This window comes from Canis lupus, chromosome 21, assembly GCF_011100685.1.
Source record: "Canis lupus familiaris isolate Mischka breed German Shepherd chromosome 21, alternate assembly UU_Cfam_GSD_1.0, whole genome shotgun sequence".
Classification (NCBI taxonomy): Eukaryota; Metazoa; Chordata; class Mammalia; order Carnivora; family Canidae; genus Canis; species Canis lupus.
This window is the reverse complement of record NC_049242.1, coordinates 22699889-22727475: the sequence shown is the minus strand read 5'-3', so window position 1 is coordinate 22727475 and position 27587 is coordinate 22699889. Positions and strand designations below refer to the sequence as shown.

General features: G+C 36.8%; 1 protein-coding gene across 6 annotated transcripts in view; it reads left to right on the top strand.

The window, feature by feature from the left end:
* UVRAG (UV radiation resistance associated) overlaps nt 1–27587 on the top strand; it is a 313277-nt gene that overhangs the window by 209530 nt on the left and 76160 nt on the right. For 5 of the 6 annotated variants that reach the window (XR_005375642.1, XR_005375643.1, XM_038568580.1 and 2 more), the window contains exon 13: nt 24703–24781. The exons of the other annotated variant lie outside the window; for it this stretch is intronic. Coding sequence is in view for 3 of the 5 variants with exons in the window: in XM_038568580.1 (XP_038424508.1) it covers nt 24703–24781 (79 nt within the window). In the remaining 2 variants the exon portion in view is untranslated. The remainder of the gene's footprint in view (nt 1–24702; nt 24782–27587) is intronic. 6 annotated transcript variants of the gene reach the window in all.

Below are 27587 nucleotides of genomic sequence, written 5' to 3'. Positions count from 1 at the left end.
CACAGCTGTCACAAAAGCAGCATGAGATTAATGCTGTCATCTCCCTTATATTGATGTGTAAACTAAGTCACAGAAAGGTCAAGAAATTTACTTCTAAGGCTGCACATTGTTATTTAGGATTAACAGCAGCATGTTTTGGTAGAATAATAAAATGGGGACATACTTAGAGACTGTACATACATATTGCTCACAAGAGGACATTTAAGATAACAAATTTATCATTTTTGTACTAATGAAAAACCAGAAGAAAAATTAAACAGCATACATCTCTCATCAATAATGGAGTGAGAAATCAAATTTAGAATATATGTAAATAGAATACTAATTAGGACTTCAGAGGAATGCATTAGATATTATATATTGGCAAAAATAGTTCACAAAAAACTATATTGAGAGGAAAAAGTAAGGTGCAGAATAATATGCATGGCTCATTATTACTTATATAAACATTTGAATTTTAAAAGTATAAGAAGTGATATAGACAGATGTTCACCAAATTTATAAAGCTAATGACTTGTGAAAGAGACTATGGCAAATGCAGTTGCTTGTCTACCCACAGCCATTCTCAGCTTCCTATTCATCAGCAAATCTCCATTTTGCTACTCTTTCTCTTCATTTACTATATGGAAGATGGGCTACAGAGATGAAACCACTACTGGCTTTTTATCAACCATGGTAATTCCATTCCACTTACCAGTGATTGGCTTTGACATAAAATCCGTCACAATTCTGCTAGTTTTAAGGGGTGTTTCTAGGAGTGATTTTATGCACTAAGACAGACATGTCTAGAGTGCTAGTAATATATGAATTGCTCGATCTCAACTGGTTTCATTAACTGGGAACATTAATTCTGTGAAAATTCAGTGGTTTTGAACTCATCTATATGAAAAAAATGAAATTTTTTATCTATATGAAATATTTTATCTATATTCATCTATATGAAAAAATGAAAAATTTATATATCGGGGTGCCTGAGTGGCTCAGTCAGTTAAGTGTCTGCCTTTGGCTCAGGTCAGGATATCAGGGTCATGGGATCGAGCCTCAAGTTGGGCTCCCTGCTTGGTGGAGAATCTGCTTCTCCCTCTACCCTTAACTCTCTCTCTCTCTGTCTCTCTCGTGAATAAATAAAATTTTAAAAATGTATATGTCATATATATGTGTGTGATATATGACAAATGTCATGGGAGTAAAGTCCATCATCATCTACTAGATCTTGTCTCCAGAAATGAGACCTGAATGTGTAGCAACCATTTTATGACCATGAATAGATCTAAACCTATTCTAGAATGGCAGGGTAGAAAGATGGGAGAACCTGAGTCCTGGATAAAGTCATCAAGTTCCTGAGTTAGCCAGTTTTGGGATTAGTCTGTCTCCATTGTTCGTATTTAAATCCGTTGATTTGAGTTTTCTGTCACTTAAAGTTGAAACCATCCTAATTGATGTCAAAGATGGGAGAGTAGTTGGGATGGGGAGCAAAGGAGGCTCACTTTATTTGTAATATTTTATTTTAACTAAAAAATGCAAAAATAATATCAACTATCAGGCCTGAGTAGTGGATTGATAGTTATTTGCTTGTTATTCTCTAATTTTAAAAATATCTTGGGGCACCTGGGTGGATCAGTTGATTAAGTGGTTTCAGCTCAGGTCTTGATCTCAGGGTTGGGAGATGAAACCCTGCATTGGGCTCCACTCAGCAGTGAGTTTGCTTCCCCTCCCTCTCTCCCTTTTCCTTCCCCGCCCCCCCCCACCACCACCACTCGCAGACACTCTCACTCTGAAATAAATAAGTCTTTAAAAAAAAAAAAAAACTTTAAAAATAGGGGCACTTGGGTGGCTGAATCGGTTAAATATCAGACTCTTGATTTTGGCTCAGGTCATGATCTCAGGGTCATGGGATCAAACCCCCATGTCCAGCTCTGCGCTCAGAGCAAAGTCGACATGTCTCTCTCTCTTTGCTCCCCCTATCCCATTCTCTCTCTCTCTCTCTTATAAATAAATAAAATCTTTAAAGAAAATCTTTAAAAATTAAAAGAAAGAAAAGGTGACAGACGAATTGTATAAACATCAGGAACAAAGATGTGGGAATGGTTACTGTAAGTTGAGAAACAGCTGGGAAATATTTCTTGGCAAATGAATCAAGAACCAATTTGTATTTATTTAATAAATACAGGGTTTTTACTGTGTGTAAGCAACTATGACATTGAGTTTGGGACTTATATTTGAAATCGCTTTTTTGTTTTGTTTTGTTTTTGTAAAGAGCATCTTAATATATTGGTACGTGTCTTCAGTGTGCTGTAGGATAACTTCCTATATGTCTACACTAAAGTTTACATTTTATTTTTACTTATCTAAAGTCTACATTCTAAATTAGATCACTTCCAACATTATATCCAAATTTGGTTAAAAAAAAAAAAAGGCTACATAACCATATTTTGCATGATTTTAAAAACATGTCTGTCCCCATCATTGGCTGGGTAAAATTCATAAAACAAATTTTATTCTTACCTCTGGTGGGAGACTAATCAGAACCCTCTCCTCTAAATTATGTCATTTTTCTTGGGATAGTGATTGTACGGAATTCTTAAATTATGGCATATATGTGTATCTGATTCTAGGATGTAATAATTTAAAGAAAACCAATTGCAGCTGGAAGTTTAGACATACCTCAGAAATGTTGTCGGTTTTTTCTCAGACCACAGCAACAAAGCAAATAACATAATAGAGCAAGTGAAGTGAATTTTTTGGCTCCTCAGTGCATATAAAAGTTATGTTTACACCACTGTAGCCTATTAATTGTGCAACAGCATTATATCTAAAAAAAATGTATATACTTTAATTTAAAAAAACTTTATTGCTGGGACACCTGGGTGGCTCAGCAGTTGAGCGTCTGTCTGCCTGTGGCCCAGGGCATGATCCACGGTCCCAGGATTAAGTCCCACATCAGGCTCCCTGCATGGAGGCTGCTTCTCCTTCTGCTCTGTCTCTGACTCTCTCTTTCTGTGTGAGAGAGATTTAAAGATTATTCATGTGTTACTCTCTCATGAATAAATAAAATCTTTTAAGAAATAAAAAATAAAAACTTTATTGCTAAAAATGTTAATCATCATCTGAGCTTTCAGTGAGTTGTTATCACTGATCACACATTACCATAACAAATGTAATGACATGAAAATGTTTGAAATATTGTATGAATTACCAAAATGTGATACAAGTGAGCAAATACTACTGGAAAAATGATATCAGCAGACTTGCTCCACACAGCTTTGCCACAAACCTTCAATTTGTAAAGAAAGGAAGGAAAGGAAAGGAAGTACCTATGAAGCACAGTAAAGTGAGGCGTGTATATATCAACCTTGGTGTAAGACCTGAGTTAGCTCTCCTCCTTCTCACTCTAATCTTGGTCAAGTAATCTTGGTCACTCTCCAAGCTTCAGTCTGAGGAAAGAATATCAGTTTGAGGTTTGTCTGTATGTAATGGAAACCTTAAATTAACAATGACTTAAACATATAAAGTTTTATTATTGCACATAAAAATCCAGGGATCAGTAATCCAGGGCTGGAATGGCAGTTCCATAAAAGCTTCAGAAAATCCAGGCTCCTTGAAGCTCTCTTCTCTGCCATCCCTAGGGTGTGGCCCTCATCGTACCAGGATGGCTGTTGGAATGCCAGTCATTATTCAACCATCAGGAAAATGAACACTCTTTCCTCCTCAAAGGACTTTCATGTTCTCCAGCCTAAACAAGAGTTTGAGAAATCGGTTTCTTTTGAATGCAAGGAGGCTAGAGAGGTGTACAGAAAAGTAACAGAGGAAACAGTATGGGAAATCATCCAAGAAATAATGTGAAAAAGATTCCAGTAATTGAAAGACTTGATTTCAGATTGAATGAACCCACTGAGCACCCAGCACTGTGATATTTTAAAATGCTGGAGGTAAAGTGAAGATCCTAAAAGCTTGCAAACGGGGATCAATACATAAAAAAGAGGAGTTATAGTGTCTGCTCAAAGGCAACACTGAAAACTACAAAGCAGTGGGATATGCCCTCAAACGAACATGGGAGAGTTATTTCTATGACCTAGATTTATATGTCTGCCAGGCCATCAATCAAATATAAGACTAGAAAAAACTTTTCAGATGTGAAAGTCCTTTAAAAAAAACCTACACCTACGCCTTTTCCTAAGGAGCTCCTGGAAGATATGCTCTATTAATATAAGAAAATAAAGCAAGTAAAAGGAAAATATCATTTAAGGAAAAGAAGGGATCTCAGGACAATGGTGAAGGGAAATCGTAGGTCAGCTTTTCAACCGGCCTAGTGAGCAGGAGGACTAAAGACTCCAAGAAAGAGTTGAAACGAGTATCTGATATTTAACTATATCAAGAGAGAATTTCCATGGCTTCCGGGAGTCAGAGACTGAATTAGTAAGAGGTATACATCAATAAATTTAGCAAATGAACTAACTAGATAGTTATTAACTCCAGGAAGAACCAAGTTTAAAAGAAGGAAAATGTCAAAATTATACATTATGTAGCTTAGCTCAAAATAATAATTATCTGCTTTTGATGCTGTATTACATACTGATTTAACCAAAAATTGTGGTGTTGACCCTGTTGAGAGAATGGGAGGAAGAGGAAATGTGGGTGCTTGGGGATGAGATAGAGAAGCAACGTTAAGAGAGCGCTAAATCCTCATCTTCCCCAGCAGGTTGTCAATAGATTATTATTTTTTTCAAGATTTTATTATTTATTTATTCATGCGAGATACAGAAAGAGAGGCAGAGACATAGGCAGAGGGAGAAGCAGGCTCCCTGTGGGGAGTCTGATGTGTTACTCTATCCCAGGACCCCGGGACTCATGACCTGAGCCAAAGGCAGATGTTCAACCACTGAGCCACCCAGGCATCCCAAGAGATTATTTTTTAAACCATAGAGTCAAGAAACAGGAATATGGGATATTAATTAGATATATGTAGGGTAAATACCACGGGGAAAAAGCAGCTTAAAGTGTTGAGAATAATTGGCTCTGGGATCTAGGAACTGAGCTAGAGTTAAGGTGTTAGCTAATAAGCATGGAAAGTAATGTTTTTACTATCAGATTTCTAGAGAAATTTAGCATTTTAAACCATATATAAATGTTATTTTGATAAAAATAAACATTAATTTTCATGTGCTTCATTTATATAAAACATTTTTATTTGTAAACCAATTTAATACAATTCAGTGAACTTTTATTCAGTGCCTGTTAGATTATTATACAAGAGAGAGACATGTAAATATGTGATTTTAAAACAAAGTTCCCAAATGATGGATAAACATTGATAAATCATATGGAAGCACCATCAATTCTGATTTGGGAATTGGGAAAACCTAGAGTAGATAGAGGCTTTGCATTGGGCCTCAAAGGATGTGAGGAATTTGAATGGGAGATTAAATGCCAGCTGTGACAAGTGTTGTCGGGTCCCACCATGACTGGAAAAGTAAATGTGTGTAGGAAAGAAGTCTGGTAGAGCTGTGGGAGGCTGTGTTGACTTCTCTGCCTTTCCTAGACATTTCTATTAGTCATTTTTTCCTGAGGATTTACTCCTCCCTGCCCTATCACCCAGACACTCTTAATTTTAGTATTGACTTTACCATACTGGGTTAGGTGGTGGTTCTCTTTCTCTTGGCACCCCACCTCTTAAACTTTTGGTCTAATTTAGAGAAGGATAAGGGAAGGGAAAAGAAAATTTTGGCTTTCACCTGGATAAAGATTCCTGAATGTAAAGATAAGAACTCTCTTCCCTGACCTCATAGGCAGCTAGATATGGCTGTGACCTTTTTTGAGGTCCTGAGATGAAACAGTCAGTCACTTTTGCAGTTTGGGCATTATTCTTAGAACCCTTGAGACTAATATAGGATATATCTAATTATTTGCAAAGAAATGTAATAATTTCATATCTAGAAAATAATTTATTCCTGTTATTTGTCAAAAGTGCTTTTCAGAAGTAATTGGGCAAGTTGTGTGTGTGTGTGTGTGTGTGTGTGTGTATGACATCCTCCAAATTTAGCTTTTTGTGTTCTGGATTTGTTTTATATTGTTGAGTCCGTGAGAGGAAAGGCTGACTTAGAACTAAATAGCAGAGCTAAACCATATGTTTTATACCAAATTAGAAACAGGTGAAGGTTGTTAAATCCGGCAAGCGCTTACAAAAGCTTTAGACTCAAGTTTGTATTAAAGGCAGGTGGTTATATGTACAATAAAAAGCAGTCACCAGCACACCAGCTTATTGATACATATGTGATTGATCTTTTTGGATAAAAACAAGGAGGAGTTAATAAATCACTGCACATAGCTATAAAGATGTTTGGGCTTGAAAGCCTAGCCTGTAAGAGCAAACGTGGACCCTAAAGGAAATTTATGAAGCATAGATCCTTTTAGCTTTACTTAACAGCTAACATCTGACTGACCCAGGGGGACCATGGAAATTTATTGCTGGGCCATTCAAATATTTAAGCTGTTGTGTGATGTAGAACAGGTAAAGATTAGCCCAATAACAAATATGAGGCTATAAAATAAAATGAGATTTCGATGACTTGTAAGTACTTGTCAGAGGTCAGCTCTAAATGACTGGTCAGAAATGGAGAAAACTTGTTGATAATTAAAGCAGATTGATTATGACAACCTAGATGTTAGCATTGGTTGCTGTCAGATCGATGATCCTTGGAGTTTCCTCTTGTGAAATCCATACTTAAACAGAATGACTTTTAGGGGCCACCAAATTGTCTTTCTGTGTAAAATGATGAATTGATTCCTTTTGCAATTTCAGAATTGAAATATGTCTTTCTCATATATTCTAAATATATGGAATTCCTAGATAGCATATTCACTTTGGAAAGCTCACTTTAGTTATGTATGTAATTTTAAACTTTGACATCTAGAAAGCAGGTAGAAGTTTTAGGCTTTATGGTAAATGATCTAAAATTAAGCTTTAAAACTTAAGAAGTTAACAAGTTTATGTACACAATTATTAAAAAATCAGTTCAGCGGATATTTCAAACACTTACGGGTTTATTTCCATATTTTTTATCCACCTTCCTTTATGTATAAATCCCCAAAGTAATAAATATATGTAATGTTGTTACTAGGTCTTTAGAAGTTACGTTTTGGATTTTAATGAGGTCTATAGTTATTGGTGTTAACAATCTCTGCCTTTTCGACTTAGCTGTAAACCCAAAATGTTGTCATATAAAAGCTAGATTTGGTGGTTTTCAAGGTGCCAGGTTATCCACTCAGTTGATGAATTTGCTAATAATTCATGAACATCTGATTTGTGAGATGAAAAAGTCTCATGAGTTTTTATAGAATTCTTGAATGAATGACGTTTACAAAATAACACAAATTTACAAAATGGTTTTATTAATTACTAGATGGGGAGAGTGGTGTAGAATTAAAAGTGTAGATTAGGAGTCAAACAGGCATGGGTTGGAATTGTAGCTCTACCACTCCATCTATATACACTCCTCCATCCATTCCACAAGCAAATATATACCAGATGCTATGCTCTAGGAATTGGGATACAATATTAAGACTTAGCCTCACAGTTTTCATTCTTATGAAAGATTCAAAGGAATAAACAAGCAATTACAATATAATCTAAAAGGTACTGTGTTAGTGAGTGTACAGGGTTCTGTGAGGACATAACTAATCCAAACTCTAGGAAGGGGTGAGGTGGAGTAGAGTGGGATTGGTGGTTGTAGTTGAATGTTAAGAAAGACTGTGTGACCGTGGGTACCTCAGTAGTGCCTATAGGACAGTCATGTTGTATGGATAACAAATGCTGAATGGAATGCCTGATGCATACTATATATTCAGTAGAACACAATCCGACATCAGCATTGGTGTTGCTGTTGTGTTGGCCATGCTCACTGGCTTTGACTCTAGTGCTAGAGGGCACTGCTTTCTATTAATCCACAGTAAACACCATTCTGTAACTTAAAATTAGCTTCTCCACAAAAAACTTTTGAGCAGAGTTCAAAGCACTTTCTAAAAATAGGAATTGGCTGTCTAGGTGTATTAAAGTTAAGAAAGAATGAATGATAAAAATATTTCTTAATCTTAAAAATAGTTTTGTTTTTTTAATTCATAGGGCTATATATATCACTTAGATATTTGTTTTTCAATATTTAATTTTTAAATTTATTCTTTATTCATTTATTGCAGATATTTGTTGAATGCCTACTGTGAGATAAGACTTTGAGCTTAACACGTCCCCAAAGAACTTAGAGTATAATAGAAAAATAAGACTTTTGTGTAAACAACTAAAGTATAGGGTAAAAGTACTGTTTGTGACTTCAGGAGGCAACAAAATGAATAAAATATGATATCTCCCATTGTGGCACTTAGAGATAGAGGAGGTGAAGCCAGGAAATAAGGCATAGTAATAATCATAATTGAATGCCTGTTGTATGCCAGTAATGGTACTGGCTCTCAGATTTTTTATTTAATTTAATTCTCACAGCAGTCCTGAAAGATTGGTATTATTAAACCCATTTTAGAGATTTGGAAATGGGTTCAGAGCACTATGCCTAAGTTCACAGTATAAGTAAATAGCAAAGCTGGAATCTGAGCCTATGCCTCTCTGACTTCAAAGCCAGACTTTTATAGCTCTGACTTTCATAATTTCAAAGCCTTATATCCCCCTTCTATTTTTCTCATCCTTCTTCCCTCAGGCTGAAATAGGTATTATAATTAAATACGTTATTTTTATGTATACAACATTGAGCACCTATTATGTTTCTCCCACTAACAAAGAAGTGGTTTACAGAGAATATGCCATTAGGTGCACTGATATATTTAAACAAACCTGTATTATATGCACACTTCAGGAAGTTATCTTTAGAAATTTAAAATGGTGAATGGTCTTTCTTCCAAATTCATGTTCCAGATGGAAAAATCTTCTGACATTACCAAGTATGGTAGGTTTATGCACCTTGCATGTTTAATTGTAGGATTTTGTGGGGGTGTTTTAACATTTGCAGATTTTGTGAGAAACAGGTGCTATTAAATCCAGGCAAATAGAAGATGGCTGTTAATGTTGTGGAATGTGATTTTGATTTACTTGGCAGAATTTTTATTTTACAAAACTGACTATTAAAAAAGACATGGTTTCCATCCTTTAATTTTGTTCTGTTCACTGAAATTTGCCTGTAGACTATTTTTCAACAGTTACCAAAGGGTGTGGAAAAACTAGAAGGTTTCTGCAAGGAAATTGATATTGAGTTCTTTAACAATTTCCACAACCCTGCAGCTTACCAAGTAAAAAACTGGGGATTATTTTTAACCTTCTTACTGAAATTATTTGGAATTCTATTTCCCTGAAATTCCATTCTCTTTTTAGTATAGCTCTAAAAAAACTATATTTAATATTGGCAAAGAAAATAATCTGATGTAAATCTTTTCATTACATGATTTCTCCTTTAAAAACTTGTGATGGCATCTTATTACCTGTCATATCAAATGTAATCTCTTTTGGCTGTCATGTATGATCTATTATACAATCTTTCTTCCTTTTCTTCCCCCATAGGAAGAGGGAGAGTTCTCCTGTAAGGACTTTTGTTACCCACTGCCCATGAATTATTTCTACATTGTTTTTGTTTGCTGCTTCTCCTCTAATCTATTACCACTCTCCTTACTTCCCTCCTAGATCTTTCCTCTGTGCTTTCTGAAATCCTTCTTCAATGATTATAATATATACAAGGTTTCCACCCCTTTTCTATATTATTGTGTATACAGCTAAGATATGCTACTGAATGTACAACTACTTGATGTAAGTAAAATAAGTGGCTCTCTCCTGAAAGTATCACTTACCCTAGAACCTTCTTAATGGGAGACTGTTTCTTATTTCACACCTCCTATACCTCTGGGTCTAGAGCAGATAATATCCACTGTGTTTCCTGGTATTGATTTAAAATCATTTCTCAGTGGCATATACCTGGTGTTTTTGACACTTGGAATGGATAATTTTTTTAAAAAGATTTATTTATTTTAGAGAGAGAGAGCATGAGCATGTGAGCAGGGAGGGAGAGGGCAGAGAGAATCACACTCCCCGCTGAGCATGGAGCCCAGTGTGGGGCTGGATCTCACAACACTGAGATCATGACCTGAGCCAAAATCAAGAGTTGGACAGTCAACTGACTGAGCCACCTAGACACCCCTGGAGTGGATCATTTTCAATACTGTTTTTGTATATGATAAAATTATGTTCAGTAAAGATCATGAAATGAAACAAATAATAATGGCAAAAAAAAAAAAGAAAAACAGAAAATTGTCTTTGAAAAAAATGTGTATATGCATTTACTCTTTTATTTAACAGTTTTGGTGTTTTCATCTTCAAGGAACAATTTTAAAGGCTCATATGTCACTGTACCTTGTTTAAGGCCAATAACAGCATTTTTGTATCAGAATAACTTTATCTAAAACTCTACACCAGAAAAAAGATAACTCAGAAAAGAAATTACATGTTGCCAACATTGTTATTTTGAATCTACTATTTAAACACAGGAATATGTAACATCGAACAGTTTGGAGACACAAAACTGTCCACTTTGTTGGGCTGACTGTATACCTGGGAGTTCTCTGAACTAACTTCCATAAAGATATAACTTTTATTAGAGTAAAAATAATGAAAACATCCTTATTTGAACCTTATATATGTGTGTGTGTGTGTGTGTGTGTGTATATATATATACACATATACATATACATATACATATATATATATATATTATAGAAATTAAAGTCACTGCAGAAATTGTTTAGAAATTAGGCCCACAAAAGATTATTTTTGGTGGAGGAATATTTTATCATTGATATTGTTTAAGGTTTGGTTATTATCATAGTGATAATAAAATGTGAACCAACTTTTGGTCTACTTTATAATCATTTAAAAAGTCTATAGATCATACTCCCTTGAAGACTGCCCCTATTATCCCTGCCCTTAGTAGGCCACTGTCATTACCATTCTACCTTAGTAGCTTCTTTCCTGTTAATATCCTAAATGCCCTTTCTCATCACTCTTACCTCTAATCCACTGAGCTATTAGAGAAACAGTTCCACAGTTGGAAAAATTGGCAGCAGTATGTATTCAGAGTCATCCATCTCAGTTGGATCAATACATCCTAGATACCTTGTTCTCCTGCCACGTGACTGTATCATACTTTCTCTCCTTTTCCCCCATCCCCAATTTTTCCTCTCATGCTTGATAAATTGCCTCATGTCTGATTTTACAGGGAGAACAGAAACTATCAAATGAGAGTACCTCAACTTCCCACCAACACTCTTCAAAACATTTTATTATCAATAAAAAATTTTTAAATAACAAAGAAAAAATAATAAATTGACATTTGAACATACATTTTTTAAAAATCTTACTTTATCATCTCCATCATCCTCAAAATACCCTCTACTTCCTTAACCCTGACCCAGCCCCCCAGTCTTTTAGTGGGGTCTTCTGAAAGTGCATCTGTATAATCCACAACTCTCCTGTATCTTTAGGCTCTTATCAGAATCAGTTTACCTCTTGCCCTAACTGAACCTGAATTTTCCCAGAGGACCCCACTTTTCCTATAGCCTTTCTATTGGTAGTTCTTCATTTTCTTAAACGCTAGGTATTCAGATATAGGAGGTGAGATTAGGGTGTTCTTGCTCCTCATTGCTTTTTCCTAGGTTCTCATTTCTCTCCTCTATCAGTAAAGTAAACATACAAGAACTCTTCTCCTTTGAGACATACGCTCTTCAACTATACCACTCTTTTCCCTGCCAGTCTCTCAATAACAGTCTTACTCATATATTTTGGCAACTGAGAAATAGAGAAAGCAGAGAAGTCAAGAAAGAGGGACACTCTTTGTCTTTATTTAAAGTCTTGCTCTTCTGGATGAATTAACACTCAAGTAGATGATTCATCCGATACCCTCATCTCTCGTTTTCTTGATCCTTGTCACCAACGACCTCTTGCATTTCATTGTTTTTCATTTACTCTCATGGTTCATTCTAAATCATGTCATCATTTCAGTTCACATCCAAAATCTGATTCAGGCATCTTGCTCTCTGATGGCTCTTTCCTCTCCTTCTGTTCATTTGTTCAGCCACTTGTTGATTGCTCCTCTTGGCGGCCTTTAGACCCTAGCCCCTTTTTTTCCAGTTTAGATATTATGGCCCATTATTTTACTAACACCTTTGTCTTGCCCCCTGTGGCTTTTTGTCGTCTTTACAACCCTGCAATCCATTTTCTCTGTACTTGCTGCATCCAAGCAGATGTCTAGGGAAAGTCACACAATAGCATCATTATAAACTCATGCTTAGTAACCACTTCGGGGCTCCCAGTAGTGCTCAGCAGTTCTATTACATTCCTTTGTTCAGGTAGATCTACCATTTAATCAAGCTTCTATCTAGTTCAGCAAAACAAACATTAAGAGTTATCCATGATTCCTCCTTCTCTATCATTCTTCACTTCCAACCCATAACCAAATCTTTATGATTTTGTTTCCTAAAAGCCTTCTAAATTAAATTAGTCTGATTTTTACCATTTCTGATACCACCACTTAGTCCAAGCAACCATGATCTCTCTCCCATGATTATTGCAACAGCTAGTCTCACCTTCTCCAAACCATTTTCTGCCATAATTTCTTCAAAATGTGAATCTAACATCATCAGGAAAGTTCAAAAAGAAAGCATTCATTTAATAAGGAATGTATCAAATACAAATCTGAGCAAGTTATACTTTTGTTTAAAGTCCTTCCTTGGTTTCTTGTTGCTCTTTGGAAAAAAATCAGACCATGATCTATCTAGGCATGTCTTAGAGGATAGAGAGCTGTGCATAATTTCCCCTCCTAGCCATCTTCAGCTTTATCTCTCAACACAACTCCCCTCAGACCAATATATTGGCCTTTCTTCCAATCCTTGAGACAGCATACTCCTTCCTGCCATTGGGGCCTTTACATATATGCTGCTTTCTCTCATTGAAACATTCCTTCCTTTAGCTTTTACCCATCTTTGCAATCTCAACTGGTGTGTTACTTCCTTTCAGAAGTCTTCTCTGACGCTTAGTCTTTGCCTGCCTGTTTTCTGGACTAACGTTCCTTTCCTTCTGAGTACTTAATTTATAAATTATATATTTGTTATTGTGATTATGTGAGCAGTGCCTGTGTACTCCACTGGACTTCAGGCTTCATTGTCTGTATTTGCCCACCCTCTTACCTCTACCACCAGCACCATAGCTGGCACAATGTGAATTCAGTGAAAATTTGCCAAATGAGTAAACTGTATCCATCCAGGCTTTAAAAATTTTCCTTCATCCTTCTTGTTACAATGGGAGAGTTGTCCCACCTGCTATCGAAGACAGATCTTTTTCCTGCACCCTCACCTGTACGATGGAGAGCCTGTTCCTCTCACTCTCAGGAAGTTTTGCTATGCTTCACCCTGTTCTCCTGTTACTGAGCTCACCTTTCTCTGTGCCAAATTCTGATCATCTCCATTTTCCTACTACGTCACTCCTGAACTCATACTATCCTTCCTTCATCCCCCACTACTTCATTTAAACTTGTGTTTACCATATTACCAAAGCTACCTACCAACAAACTCTTATAATTACATCCATTAAACATGTTTTCATGTCCATTTTGCCTAATCTGTCAGCCCTATTTATTGATAATATCTTCCTTCTTAATACTTTCTCTGAGCTTTTTTGGTGAGACACTTGGTTTTCTTCAAATCTTTCTGACCAGTCCTTTTCTGGTTGCTCTTCATTTTCCCCATCTCTTCTTGATATTCTCAATGTTTTGAAATAGCTGTCTTCTCTGTAATTTCTCTAGGCCATCTCATTCATATCTATGGCTTCAGTACCTATCTCAATTTTTATAATTCCTTAATATTTTCACCCCAAATTATCTCTTCTAACTTTATATTTAAAATTTTGTATGACACATATTTTGTATACATATTTAATATATATACACTTGTTCCTCCTCCAGTGTTCCCTGTCTCATTTCATAGACACCACCATCTACCTATTTACCTAATTGAGACACCAAATGTTCACCTTTGACTCCTCTCTCTTCACCTTTACAACCAATCTGTCACAGATTCCACCCACCAATTATAGCACAAATCTACTCACATATATTTCTTTCCACTACTGGAATCCTAATCAAAACCATCACCATTCTGATCTAGATCATAATAGCAACCTCCTACCCATTTATTTATTACATGGTAACCAGAGTGCTCTTTACAAAGCAGAACCCCAACCCTTCACTCCCACACTTTAAAAAGTCTTTGGTTATCCTCCCATGGTCCTTAAGGATACAATCATGATGTCTTATGGTTTACAGGACCCCACCCTGTCTGGCCCCAGCCAACCTCTCCAGTTGAATCTTCTAGCACTGAGCCCTCACTCCATTCCTCACTCCAGCCTCACTCCAGCCCCTAGCTGTCTGTTTTAATGCCATCTGTTCTTTTATCAACATTAAGATGACAACCTCCTACTGTCAGTTGCTTAGGCCAACAACTTTGAAGTTCTCCTTGACTCCCCTGCCTCTCATACCTCATATAAGATCTGCCAACCATTATATTGGCTCTGTCTTCAGAATAGGAGAATTCAGCCACTTCTGATCACTTCCACAGCTACTGTCCTAGTTTAAACCACCCTCTTCTCTTGCCTGGATATTTGCACAAGCCTTTCAATGTTTCCTTTCTTGCTCCCCTGCAGTTTGTCCTCACAACACTCCTGAGCTTCCCCTCATTCAGAGTAAAAGCCAGACTCCTTATTTTGACTTATAAGACGCTGCATGACCCTTTACCTTGCTGCCTTTATTTCCTTTCCCTTTTACCTTGCTCTACTACATCCCTTTGCCACCCAGTATGTATACCTGTGGTCTGCCATATGGTGTCACTACATTATCATCAACATGCAGCAGCAGAGATAACGCTTTAGTGATATTACACAACTTGATAGAAAAATGAGGGTTTCTTTAGTCATGAAAAAGTAAAATAGTCTCTTTTTCTCTGCCAGGTGGAGGGAAAGGGAGAAGAGCATTTCTAGGAAGTGAGTAAAGGCAGAAAGCGATGAGCTTGATGTGTTCATGAGACTGTGAGGAGACCACTTGAGCATAATAGGCTGCACATAAATCAGGCAGACAGGTCAGATCACTTAGGCCTGGAAAGCTGGGCAGAGGAGTGGAAATTGAAGACAATATGTGAGTAGGAAGCCGGGCTGAAAAGCAACATGATAAAAAAACGTGTACTTAAAAGGATAAAGAATAATATTGGCTTCTAGTGAATAGACAGGAATGCTGCTAAAACATCCTACAATGCACACAACAACAAAGAATTTTCCAAAGTGGCAGTGGAATAGAGAGATAAGAGTGTTTCACTGGAAAAATGGCTTGTTGACTTGGTGAATCATTGCATATATAAAAGGCAAAGAAGGTGAGTGAAAATTGAATGTTGTTTAAGCCTGAGTAACTGATAAAAGTGGTGGTAGAAAACTAATCTAAATGGGAGAAGGTATGTTAGTTTGAAGTAAAGTCATAACCTCAAAATATATTGAGTATGTATTATCACATTTGCTACAAATAATTGAGCAGAAGTGATCTTAATATGTGCAATAAAAAATTTGAATTGGGAGCATCTGGGTGGCTCAGTCAGTTAAGCCCCTGACTCTTATTTTCAGCTCAGGTCATAATCTCAGGGCTTTGAGATTGAGCCATTGTCAGGCTCTGCACTCAGCACACAATCTGCTTGAGATTCTTTCTCCCTCTCCCTCTGCCCCACCTGCTTGTGCTCTCTTTCTTTCTCTCTAAAATAAATACATAAGTCTTTTTTAAAAATTTGAATTCACTATACCTGTATACTTACCCCAGTTTAACCATTAAAGAACCAGACCTTGATGTGGGGCACTGAAGGTGAAGGCAAGAAACCATCACCAATTTGGAGTCTCTTATAAAAATGTCTAGGTTGGGGAAGAGAGGGTCATGCTTATAATTGTATCTTTTTAAAAAGTTTATTTTACTTAAATTCAATTAATTAACATATGCTGTATTATTGGTTTCAGAGACAGAAGTCAGTGATTTATCAGTCTTATATAATACCCAGTGCTCATTATATCATGTGCCCTCCTTAATGTCCATCACCCACTTACCCTATCCACTACCCCCAACAACCTTCAGTTTGTTTTATATGATTAAAGGTCTCTTACGGTTTGTCTCCCTCTCTGATTTCGATTTGTTTTATTTTTCCCCCTCTTCTCCTATGATCCTCTGTTTCGTATTCTTAAATACCACATATGAGTAAGATCATATGATAATTGTCTTTCTCTGACTTATTTCACTTAACATAATACCCTGTAGTTCCAGTCACATCCTTTCAAATGGCAAGTTTCATTTTTTGATGACTGAGTAGTATTCCACTGTGTGTGTGTGTGTGTGTGTGTGTGTGTGTGCGCGCGCGTGCGTGTGTACCACTTTTTCTTTATCCTTCATCTGTCAGTGGACATCTGGGCTTTTTCCATAGTTTGGCTCTTGTGGACCTTGCTGCTATAAACATTGAGGTCTAGATGCCCCTTTGGATCACTACATTTGTATCTTTGGGGTAAATCCCCAGGGGTGTGATTGCTGAGTCATAGGCTGGCTCTACTTTCAACCTTTTGAGGAACCTCCATACTATTTTTCCAGAGTGGCTGCACCAGCTTGTATTCCCACCCACAGTGTACAAGGGTTCCCCTTTCTCTGCATTTTCTCCAACATCTGTCGTTACCTGACTTATTAATTTTAGCCATTCTAACTGGTGTTAGGTGGTATCTCATTGTGGTTTTGATTTGTACTTCCCTGATGGCGAGTGATGTGGAGCATTTTTTTCATATGTCTATTGGCCATTTGTATGTCTTCTTTGGAGAAATGTCTCTTTATGTCTTCTGCCCATTTCTTGATTGGATTATTTGTTCTTTGGGTGTTGAGTTTGATAAGTTCTTTATAGATTTTGGATACTAGCCCTTTGTCTAATAGGTCATTTGCAAATATCTTCTCCCATTCTGTCAGTTGTCTTTTGGTTTTGTCAACTGTTTCCTTTGCTGTGCAAAAGCTTTTTATATTGATGAAGTCCCAATAGTTCATTTTTGCCTTTGTTTCCCTTGCTTTTGGAGATGTGTCTAGTGAGAAGTTGCTGTGGCTGAGGTCACAAAAGTTGCTGCCTGTGTTCTCTAAGATTTTGATGAATTTCTGTCTCATATTTAGGTCTCTCATCCATTTTGAGTCTATTTTTGGGTATGGTGTAAGAAAGTGGTTCAGTTTCATTCTTCTGCATGTTGCTGTCCAATATTCCCAACACCATTTGCTCAAGAGATTGTCATTTTCCAATGGATATTCTTTCCTGCTTTGTCAAAGATAAGTTGGCCATAGAGTTGAGGGTTCATTCCTCTGTTCTGTATTCTGTTCCATTGATCTATCTGTCTGTTTTTGTGTCAGTACCATACTGTCTTGGTGATTACACCTTTTGAAGTAAAGCTTGAAGTCTGAAATTGTGATGCCACCAGTTCTGGTTTTCTTTTTTCAACATTCCTTTGGCTATTCTGGGTCTTTTGTTGTTCGATACAAATTTTAGGATTATTTGTTCCAACTCTGTGAAATAAGTTGTTGGTATTTTAATAGGGATTGCATTGAATGTATAGATTGTTCCAGGTAGCATAGACATTTTAGCAATATTTGTACTTCCAATCCATGAGCATGGAACATTTTTCCAATTCTTTGTGTCTTCCTCAATTTCTTTCATGAGCATTCTATTGTTTTCTGAGTATAGATCCTTTGCCTCTTTGGTTAGGTTTATTCCTAGGTATCTTATGGTTTGGGGTGCAATTGTAAATGGGATCGACTCCTTAATTTCTCTTTCTTCTGTCTCATCTGTTAATGTATAGAAATGCCACTGATTTCTGTGCATTGATTTTATATCCTGCCATTTGCTGAATTCCTATGTGAGTTCTAGCAATTCTGAGGGAGTTCTTTGGGTTTTCCATATACAGAATGATGTCATCTGCAAAAAGAGTGAGAGTTTGACTTCTTCTTTGTTGATTCATATGCCTTTTATTTCTTTTTGTTGTCTGATTGTTGAGGCTAGGACTTCCAGTACTATGTTGAACAGAAGTAGTGATACTAGATGTCTCTGCCATATTCCTCTCCTTAGGAGAAAAGTTCTCAGTTTTTCCCCATTAAGAATGATATTTTCTTTCTTTTTTTTTTAAGATTTTATTTATTTATTCCTGAGCGACACAGAGAGAGGCAGAGACATAGGCAGATGAAGAAGCAGGCTCCATGCAGGAAGCCTGATGTGGGACTCAATCCCAGGACTCCAGGATCATGCCCTGAGCCAAAGGCAGATGTTCAACTGCTAAGCCACCCAGGCGTCCCAAGAATGATATTTTCTGTGGGCTTTTTGTATGTGGCTTTTATAATATTGAGGTATGTTACCTCTATCCCTATAAAACTGCGAAGAGTTTTTATCAAGAAAGGATACGGACTTTGTCAAATGCTTTTTCTGCATCTATTGAGAGGATCATATGGTTCTTGTCCTTTTATTAATGTAGTGTATCACATTGACTGATTTGAAGATATTGAACCACTCTTGCAGCCCAGGAATAAATCCCACTTGGCTGTGGTGAATAATCCTTTTAATGTACTGATGGATCCTAATGACTAGTATTTTGGTGAGAATTGGCATCCATGTTCATCAGGGATATTGATCTGTAATTCTCCTTTTTGATGGGGTCTTTGGTTTTGGGATCAGGGTAATGCTGGCCTCATACAAAGAGTTTGGAAGTTTTCTTTCTATTTCTGTTTTTTGAAACAACTTCAGAAGGATAGGTATTTTATTCTTTAAATGTTTGGTAGAATTCCCCTGGGAAGGCATCCGGCCCTGGTCTTTAATTTGTTGGGAGGTTTTTGATGACTGCTTCATTTTCCTTGCTGATTATGGATCTGTTTGGGTTTTCTATTTCTTCCTGTTTCAGTTTTACGTAGTTTATACATCTCTAGGAATGCATCTGTTTCTTCCAGATTGCCTGATTTGTTGACATATAGTTGCTCATAATATGTTCTTATAATTGAATTTCTTCAGTGTTATTTATAATCTCTCTTCTTTCTTTCATGATTTTATTTCTTTGGGTGTTTTATTTCCTTGGGTATTTTAGTTTGTTTGTCCTAGAAGTTTTTTATCTTTCCTATTTTGAAAGATATTCTTCCTGGTTAAAGTATTGCTGGCTGCATAATTTTGTCATTTAGCACCCTAAATATATCATGCCAGGTCCTTTCTGGTCTGCCAGGCCTCTGTGGATAGGTCTGCTGCCAGTCTAATGTTTCCACCCTTGTAGTTTACAGATCTCTTGTCATGAGCTGCTTTCAGGATTTTCTCTTTGTCTCTGAGATTTGCGAGTTTTACTATTATAGAGTGTTGACCTATTTTTATTGATTTGAAAGGGGATTCTCTGTGCCTCCTGGATTTACATGTCTGTTTTCCTTCCCCGGATTAGAGAAATTCTCTGCTATAATTTTTGTAGTTCTTTTTTCTTTTTTATTTATTTATTTATTTATTTATTTATTTATTTATTTATTTATTTATTTATTATTTATTGTAGTTCTTAATGATCAGTAAACTTGATCCTGGCTGGATCTTCTAAGGGAGGGGATGTTGTGCTGATTCTTGGCTGTCTTTGCTGGGGGTGGAATTGTATTGCTCTTTGCCAGAGGGCCAGATTAAGTAATCTGCCCAGGATTGCTCTATGTGGCTTTTATTTCCTGAAGCCTTTCATGCAGTTTTAGAAGATGAGAGTGAAAATGGCAGCCTCCCAATCTCCAGCCTCAGGCTCAGGGTCTCACTCCTCAGTGTGCCCTCAGGGAAACGTCAGTCACTCCTGTCTCCCTCGTCTCCATCTGCACTCCAGGTGGAGTGTTTCTGTCTCAGGCATGCAATCCCGTTTCAAGTCACCAAACCCTGTAGACTCCTGTGGCTGGTACCCACACTGTTCCTCCCAGGAGAGAAATGGGGGATCTCACAGGTTCTGCCACTTGCTGTATCCCTGCTCAGAGAGCAGTAGCACTGACTGTGCGTCGGTTCATGGTTTATGGCAACGCTGAGCTAAAAGCCCACTTCTGGACTCACTGATTGCAGCAGGTTTCCCCACTCCCATGCCTGGGAACTCTGCCGCACTCAGGCTCTTCCTGTGACCCCAAGGATCTGAGATGACCTAGGATTCCACCCCTGCTTCACCTCCTGAGCACCTTTCAGGCAGGAATATCCCTCACGAACAGACTTCTGAAAGTTCTGATTTTGTCCTCCACTGCTATATCATTTTCTGGTGCCAGCTGGCAGAGCCCCCCTTCTGCATGGTTTACTGTCCCATATATCACCTTGGATTCACTTCTCCACACCTCCTACCCTGCAGAATGTGGTCGCTTTTCTATTTGTAGAGTTGCAGCTATTTTCTTAGATCTCCAGTTGAGTTTGCAGGTGTCAGATGATTTGATAGCTATCTAGGTGAGCTTCTGGGACCAGACAAAACTAAGGTCTCCTACTCCTTCACCATCTTGGACTCCATATCAATAATGATATTTTTTTAAAGTAAGAATGATTCAAAACCACTTTCTTTTATAATTTTTTTCCAAATTGAGTGAGATACATTCTTCATGTATACACACATACACACCCATATAAAGTAATTGTACATACACACACATATAAACTTTTACCTTAAAATATTTCTATGTTGAGACCATACATATGAATCTCTTTTTTTATCATTCCATTTACTGGTATCTCAGTAGACCTACTTTGTAGCCTTGGCTGTTGCTTATCATGACTCTTTGGCATTATAGTCTTCAATTATTTTCTTGGTTCCTGAAGGAAAGATGAAGTTATATTCAGTATATTTAGTTTTGCATGTTCAGTATTAGACTCTTGGAGATGAAAGAGGTACATAGTCTAATGAGTCATTCAGTGTTTGATTCCCCCCCCCCACACACACACACACACACGTGTCAGTTTCTAGGGATGCTATAACAAATTAGCACAGACTTGGTGGCTTCAAACAGCAGAAGGTTATTCTCTCATAGTTACAGAGGCCTGAATTCCAAAATTAAGGTGTCAGCAGAATCACACTCCCTTCAGAGGCTCTCAGGGAAAATCTTTCCTTGCCTTTTCAGCCTCTAGTGGCTTCAGGATTCCTTGGCTTGTGGCTTTGTAACTAATTTCTCCCTCCACCTTCACATGACCTTTTCCTCTGTGCGTCCCTTATACAGACATGTATTGGATATAAGCCCCCCACCCCGATCATTGAGGACAATCTCTTCTTCAGATCCTCAGCTTAATTGCAGCCCTTTTTCCAAATAAGATCACATTCACAGAATTTGGATATGGGGACCACCATTTAGCCTGTTAAGCCCCCTGAATGTATGTCCATTATTTGTTGCCCCAATTTGTTTCTGATTGGCTGCCTCTACCCAGGATTGTTTGGATTTTGACTAACTCTGGGGTGATATCAATTTTCCTGTAACTTTTACCATTAACTTTGGTTCTCTCTGTTTGAAACCATGAGAACAAAAACAATTTTTTTTCTCTTTCTCTCTGGAAGTCCTTCATTTGTTTTCTCTTAGATTTCTGTGCTCCAGACTATACAACTCTGGTTCCTTCAACCATTTCTCTTAAGATTGTAACTCCTTTTCTTCTAGTGACCTAGTTATGCTGCTTCTCTAAAGCACTCAGAGGTGATAGAAAGAATTTTGAATTTATAATTGAAGACCTAATACTCAGATCATGTCTCTTCCACTAAACAAGGAAAGTCAGGTTTTTTTAAACAAGGACATTGGACCACTCTACTTCGCTGCATGGTTTTTTTAGTCAAATGAGATGACCAAACCTATAAGAAAATTTCCATTTGTTTATCCATATGCTTATAAAAAAAAATTAACTCCAGAACTAAACATAGATCTCTCAGTATAGTCTAATCCACTGCAAAGTATTTGCCAGTAGCACATTTCCTGATGATGTGCTCTGTTTCTGTTAACATAGCCTGGATCACAATCACTTTGTAGTAGTCATGCCATAATTCTTTTTTCATACTAAAATTACTGTGTACTCAAGAGTTCCAAATCATCCTCAAATATAATCTATTTATTCCTTTTATATTCATTGATATGTACCAATGTAGAGTTTGTGAACTTTTCAGATAATTTGGAAATTTAATTTGAAATGAATTTACTATCAATCGTTTTAATTGCCTTTTCTGTAAGACTTTTATAACAGGAAATATATAGTTCTCCTTCCAATTATTTGATATAATACTTGCCTTTAATGAATCCTATTTGTGGAGTTAAGGACATTTTTCTAGTTGTACTTAAATGACCACATTCTTATCTAAACCTTTTATAGTTTGCTAATGTGATTTTCTATCTATATTGAATTAAGATGCCTTTGATTTGTATCTTATGTCCTAATAGTAATAGGTTTTACCCTTTAAAATGGATTTCACTTTTCTAGACTGCTTTATAGATCTATAAATCCATGTACTTTTGTAAAGTGAGATAAATGTACAATAGTTATAAGCTGTTATATTGTTCAACTTGAAGTGGCCCCTTAAGAAATTGAAAGCAATATAAGATATGAACTCTCCTGATGTTTGATCTGTCTTAAAATTGCCCTATTTGAACCCTTGTTTTTAATCACTCTTCAGATTTGTTTTAATGTTATGTATATACCTTGAAACTTTTTCTATAAAGAAGTCCTAATGAAGTAATAAAGTCAATGTTGTGAGATCCATTTTCCAGGAATTTAGAGACTTGGCTTTCAATGTACTTGTCTAACATTTGAAGCAGTTTCTGTATTGATAACTTGAAAGTGGAGATATATATGGATTGGAGAGCTGTGCAGATAGTCTACGTGTAATGGTTTGTAGAATAACAACTACACAGTACAGAGCTTTAGGACTCGACCATATTTCTTCCAGAGGGCCCCTCTGTTGTTATGTCTTTACAATTACATAGTTCCTTTGCTAGCTACCTCATACAAATTTGGCTGATTCCCAAATACCCAGGGAAAGCCTAGTGTTGCACTTTGCTTATCCTGAATTTACTGTTATTTTTATGTATCTCGATTTAGGGCCACACCACAGGTCCTAGTTTATTTTTTGCTGCTTCCATTAAATACGAAACTGTATCTTCTTGACGGGTGTATGAAGCATTTGGTGTTCCCTTAGCAGAGAATAAAGATAGTTAATAATCTTGCTTATTTCCCATTGGGAAATAAGTGCCTGGGAAATGTGCATATAATTTAGTAGCACAACAAATTTATCTTTCAGAAACTATATGTAACCAACAACTTTTAAGAGTTTAAATGTTTTTAATTCCGTTTATTTTCTTTTTCCTGGAAAACAGTACACACAAAACTTTATGAAATGTGTCTTTTCTTTGGGCATTTGAAATGAACAATATACACTAATTGTCACTTTCCATTTATTTCAATAGAATTATTTTATTTTTTGAGAATAGTCATATATTGCAAAACTAAGGAAGGTGTATTTTTCATCTCAATCCTATCTAATAAGTTGTGATCAATCTGACCTGGGTTTGTATGTTTATTTCAAAGGATAGAAATGTATGCTTAGTCTTGAGAATCAGGACAATATGAGTGGAATATAACCTTTTCTTCTTAAGTTACAGAGCTAGGACAAAGGCAGAGAGGGAAACAATCTCCAAAATAACTCATTACCTTGATAAGGGTCCACAAATCTCATGCTTTTGTTAATTCAGTGAGTCAAGTTAAAATGGAAAGTCTTATGAGATTTCTATGGCATGACATTGCCTTGGAGAAGTAACATTGAAATAACCACCCCTGCAGATGTGAATGAATTTTGGATGAATTTTCACTCATATTAGTACTGTTGATTTGACTGGCCACCTTAAAAGAAACAGAAATCTTATACGTTGCTTTCAAGTCTGATTTTTTTCCTTTAATCTTTTCTATTTAGTAGCATTTGAGATGTCAGGCCCAGCATATTAGAGGTAAAAACTTCTAGGATCTTAATTTTAGGGTGGTAAATTTATAGTAAGTAAATATAAAACATAGTGGCCTAACTACTTGGGGTTACTGGGTCACTCCTTTATATATTAATTAGTCCCTTGTTGCATGACCTACTCAATTTTTTGAAAGTTACTTATTTATTTGAGAGAGAAAGAGAGCATGTATGTGTTGGTGGGGAAGGACAGAGGGAAAGGGAAAGAATTCCTAGCAGATTCCCCACTAAGCATGGAGCCCCTTGCAGGGCTTAGTCCCATGACCCTGAGATCATGACCTAAGCCAAAACTGAGAGTCAGATGCTGAACTGACTGAGCCATGCGGGCACCCTGCAGTTTTTCTTGAAACAAAGCAACCATTTTCTGATTTGGCTAATTATGAAGATATTAAGGCAATAGGTTGCAATGACTATAACCAAGTGATTTAGTCCAAATCTAACCAAGTGATGATTTAATTCAAGGCCTCAGATACTTATGCTGTATTCAAGGAACTTCTTGTATCTTTGTCAACAACTTAGAGGTGGTTTTATTCTTGTTTTATTCAAGCTTTGGAAAACTTCTGATCCTACCGGTTTTTTTGTTGTTGTTGGTTTTTGTTTTGTTTTTTGTTTTTTGTTTTTTTTAGGTTTCCATTATATCCAAAAGGAGGGGAGAAGTTACAGTTTGATTATGGTGTCTATCTTCTGAACAAAAACATAGCACAGGTAAGTGACTTCACTCCTTTTCTACCTCACATACAGCTTGCTTCCTTGGATTGCTAACTTTCTTTTTTTATAAATAAGTACTACAACTGATTGTTTTATTTAACCAGTTATAGTGATAATGCAGAGTTCTTTTTTGGCCACAGTCTTATTTTATGCCATCATAAATACTACTGAGAAGCAGTGAGTACACACTGAAATCCTACTAAACTCAGCCGCTCTTTACTGAGATTTTCCCTGCTAATAGACTATACTTGAATGTGTGTATTTATAACTTCTTTCCTCTGTAACTTCCCACACAGCTTTCTTCTCTTAGACCACTTTTAGAGACTCATTTTGCATTGGGAGTTGTTCATGAAGTAAAATTTTAGTGCCTTTGGCAAGTCCTTAATGGTCTCTTCACCTTATTATGCAGGAACCAAAAAAAAAAAAAAAAAAAAAAAAGACCAACCACGTGGCCCTTCCAACCATCTGGGGTTTTTGTGGCTCTCTCAACATCTAGCCAGTTAGTATTATCTCATATGAATAAAGCCTTTCCATATGCTGTAGAAAGACTAACAGATGCTTGAGTTTGCACTTTCCTGAAAGAAATAGGCAGCATTTCTTTAGCATACTTGATTCTACTTCAAGAGGTATACATTCCATAAGTTTTCTAGTTCTAAAGGAAGATCAGCTTCAGTGCTTTGTTTTTATTTGGACATATCTGATTGGAATATCACATGGATGAGTATCCACAGTTTGGCTGTTGTTTAAAGACATTATCAGCTCTATCCTCAGACCTTTTCTTTTAATAGAAGCAACAAGGTGTGTGATGTTTTTGTTTTTAAAAGGCTGTCTCCTAGCTAAAGACTCATTGAATAGTTCCCCCTTTTCTTTCCTGATAGATCTAGAGTTGCTATTCTATATGGTATCATCTTTGCCTTGCATTTCCTCATCAGATACCAGTTTAATGTTCTTTTAATTTGATTTTTTTTTTAGATTCTTATCCTTTTCTGATAATTGGATCAAATTTCTAGTCTGCAGTCCTCAGTTAATCATTTGCTTTATAAGCTCATACTTGTTGCCCTCGCAGTCATACTGCTTTATTATTAGTGCCATTCCAGCCCATATTCTTTACTCCAGGCAGTCAGGCTTGCTCACTGTCTCTGGCCTGTGACTCATCTTTCCATGTGCCATTCTTCCCACACCTGATGCTTTCCCTCCCTCCATTTTTGGCAGAAAAGTACCTTAATCTAAGAAATAGGACATCAGGGGCACCTGACTGGCTCAGTTGGTGGAGCCTGTTACTCTTGATCTCAGGGTCATGAGTTCAAGCCATATGTTGGACGCTGCTTTAAAAAAAAAAAAGAAAAGGAAAGAAATAGGACTTTAATTTCAAGACTGTCTTACGCCACTGATTATAGTTGTCATACAATGGAAAAGGCAATGCTTAGAACTGGTCAGAAGTGGCCTAAGAGTGCATTATAGGCGAAATCAACCCAACCGTGTCAAAAACGGCACCTGAGTCTAGAGTCTGGGGGGCAGATTGTTGGGAAGGTTGGTAGAACTAAGTTCTGATCTGAATGCAGAGGTTTGTCTCTCCTTGCTGTATTTTCTGTTTCTTGCTCTCAAGTACCTAACTTAAGGTCCAAAGTCAACTTAAGGTCCAAAGTCTGTTGGAAGATTCCAGGTGAAACCTACTCCTGATTAAAGCTAGAACCATAGTGTCTGGATTTCCTGGTAAATCCCAGCTGCAGATACACACTACATGCACACATGTATGTACACATGCACACATACACACATTCTTTCTTCTGTGAGCCCAATAGGAATGCCAGAGGATGGTGTAAAGAGGTGCTAAGAATAGCCCAGCTTGCTTTGAAAACAAGACAAAGATAGAGGCTGACTGTGTACAGTTGAAAATTTGGGAAAGTCAACCCTGCACCTCAGACTTTTAGCTCAGTACCTGTTTGGTCCTCACATTGGAGCACTTCCCAAGAAGCCTCTGACTTTATTTTTGTCAACTGAACCAAGGCCACAAGTATGCTGACCTAGTTTTATTCATCTGTTTAAAAAATAGATTGTTTCTGGTTATTTTGTATCCTCTACAACTTAATAGTCTTTGAAAATTTGAGAGACTACATTGATGTGTCATTTGGATGTGGTTTTAAGATTGGTAAGTTAATTCCTTTAAATCCAGAGAGAGCAAGCATCTTGCTTTCTGATTTTTTTTCATCTCTGCATGGCAGTTTTAAAAGGAGAGGACAATAAACTTTTTATAAGCAGATTTTCTTAGTTTTCAGAGTGCATTCACGAAGCCCCTTCTGACAATTTAGAAAGAAACTTTTAGCAAATTTGTGACCTTTAACCTTTTTTTTTTTTTTCAACTCTGTGTGTTCCATCTTTTACTATTCTTGGAGAATGTTTCATTTTGTCTTTGGCCTTAACTTTATCAAAAAACCATTAATTAGTATGGCCCCAACCACATATTATATCAGTAAAAAATTTCCCAATTCTCTGCAAATTTGTTTTTCTTTACATTACATACCTAATACATACTGTCAAAGGAGAGTTTGTCTTCTCAGCCAGTCTCATTTATACCCCATCTCTAGAGATGTGGACAAATCATACTATTAAAATTGCCCCACCTCAGTAATTTATAAGCCAGGTTAGTGGAGGTGGATGAAAGCATTGGCATGTGTTAAAGTGCCAGAGAAAAAGGAGTGAAGTCATTATATACTGCATCCATAACTTGGTTGAGGATTTGAATAGTCAATAGGACCTTTCATCACAACCAGAAGTAGTAGTAAAATCACTTTTTTGGTAGAGG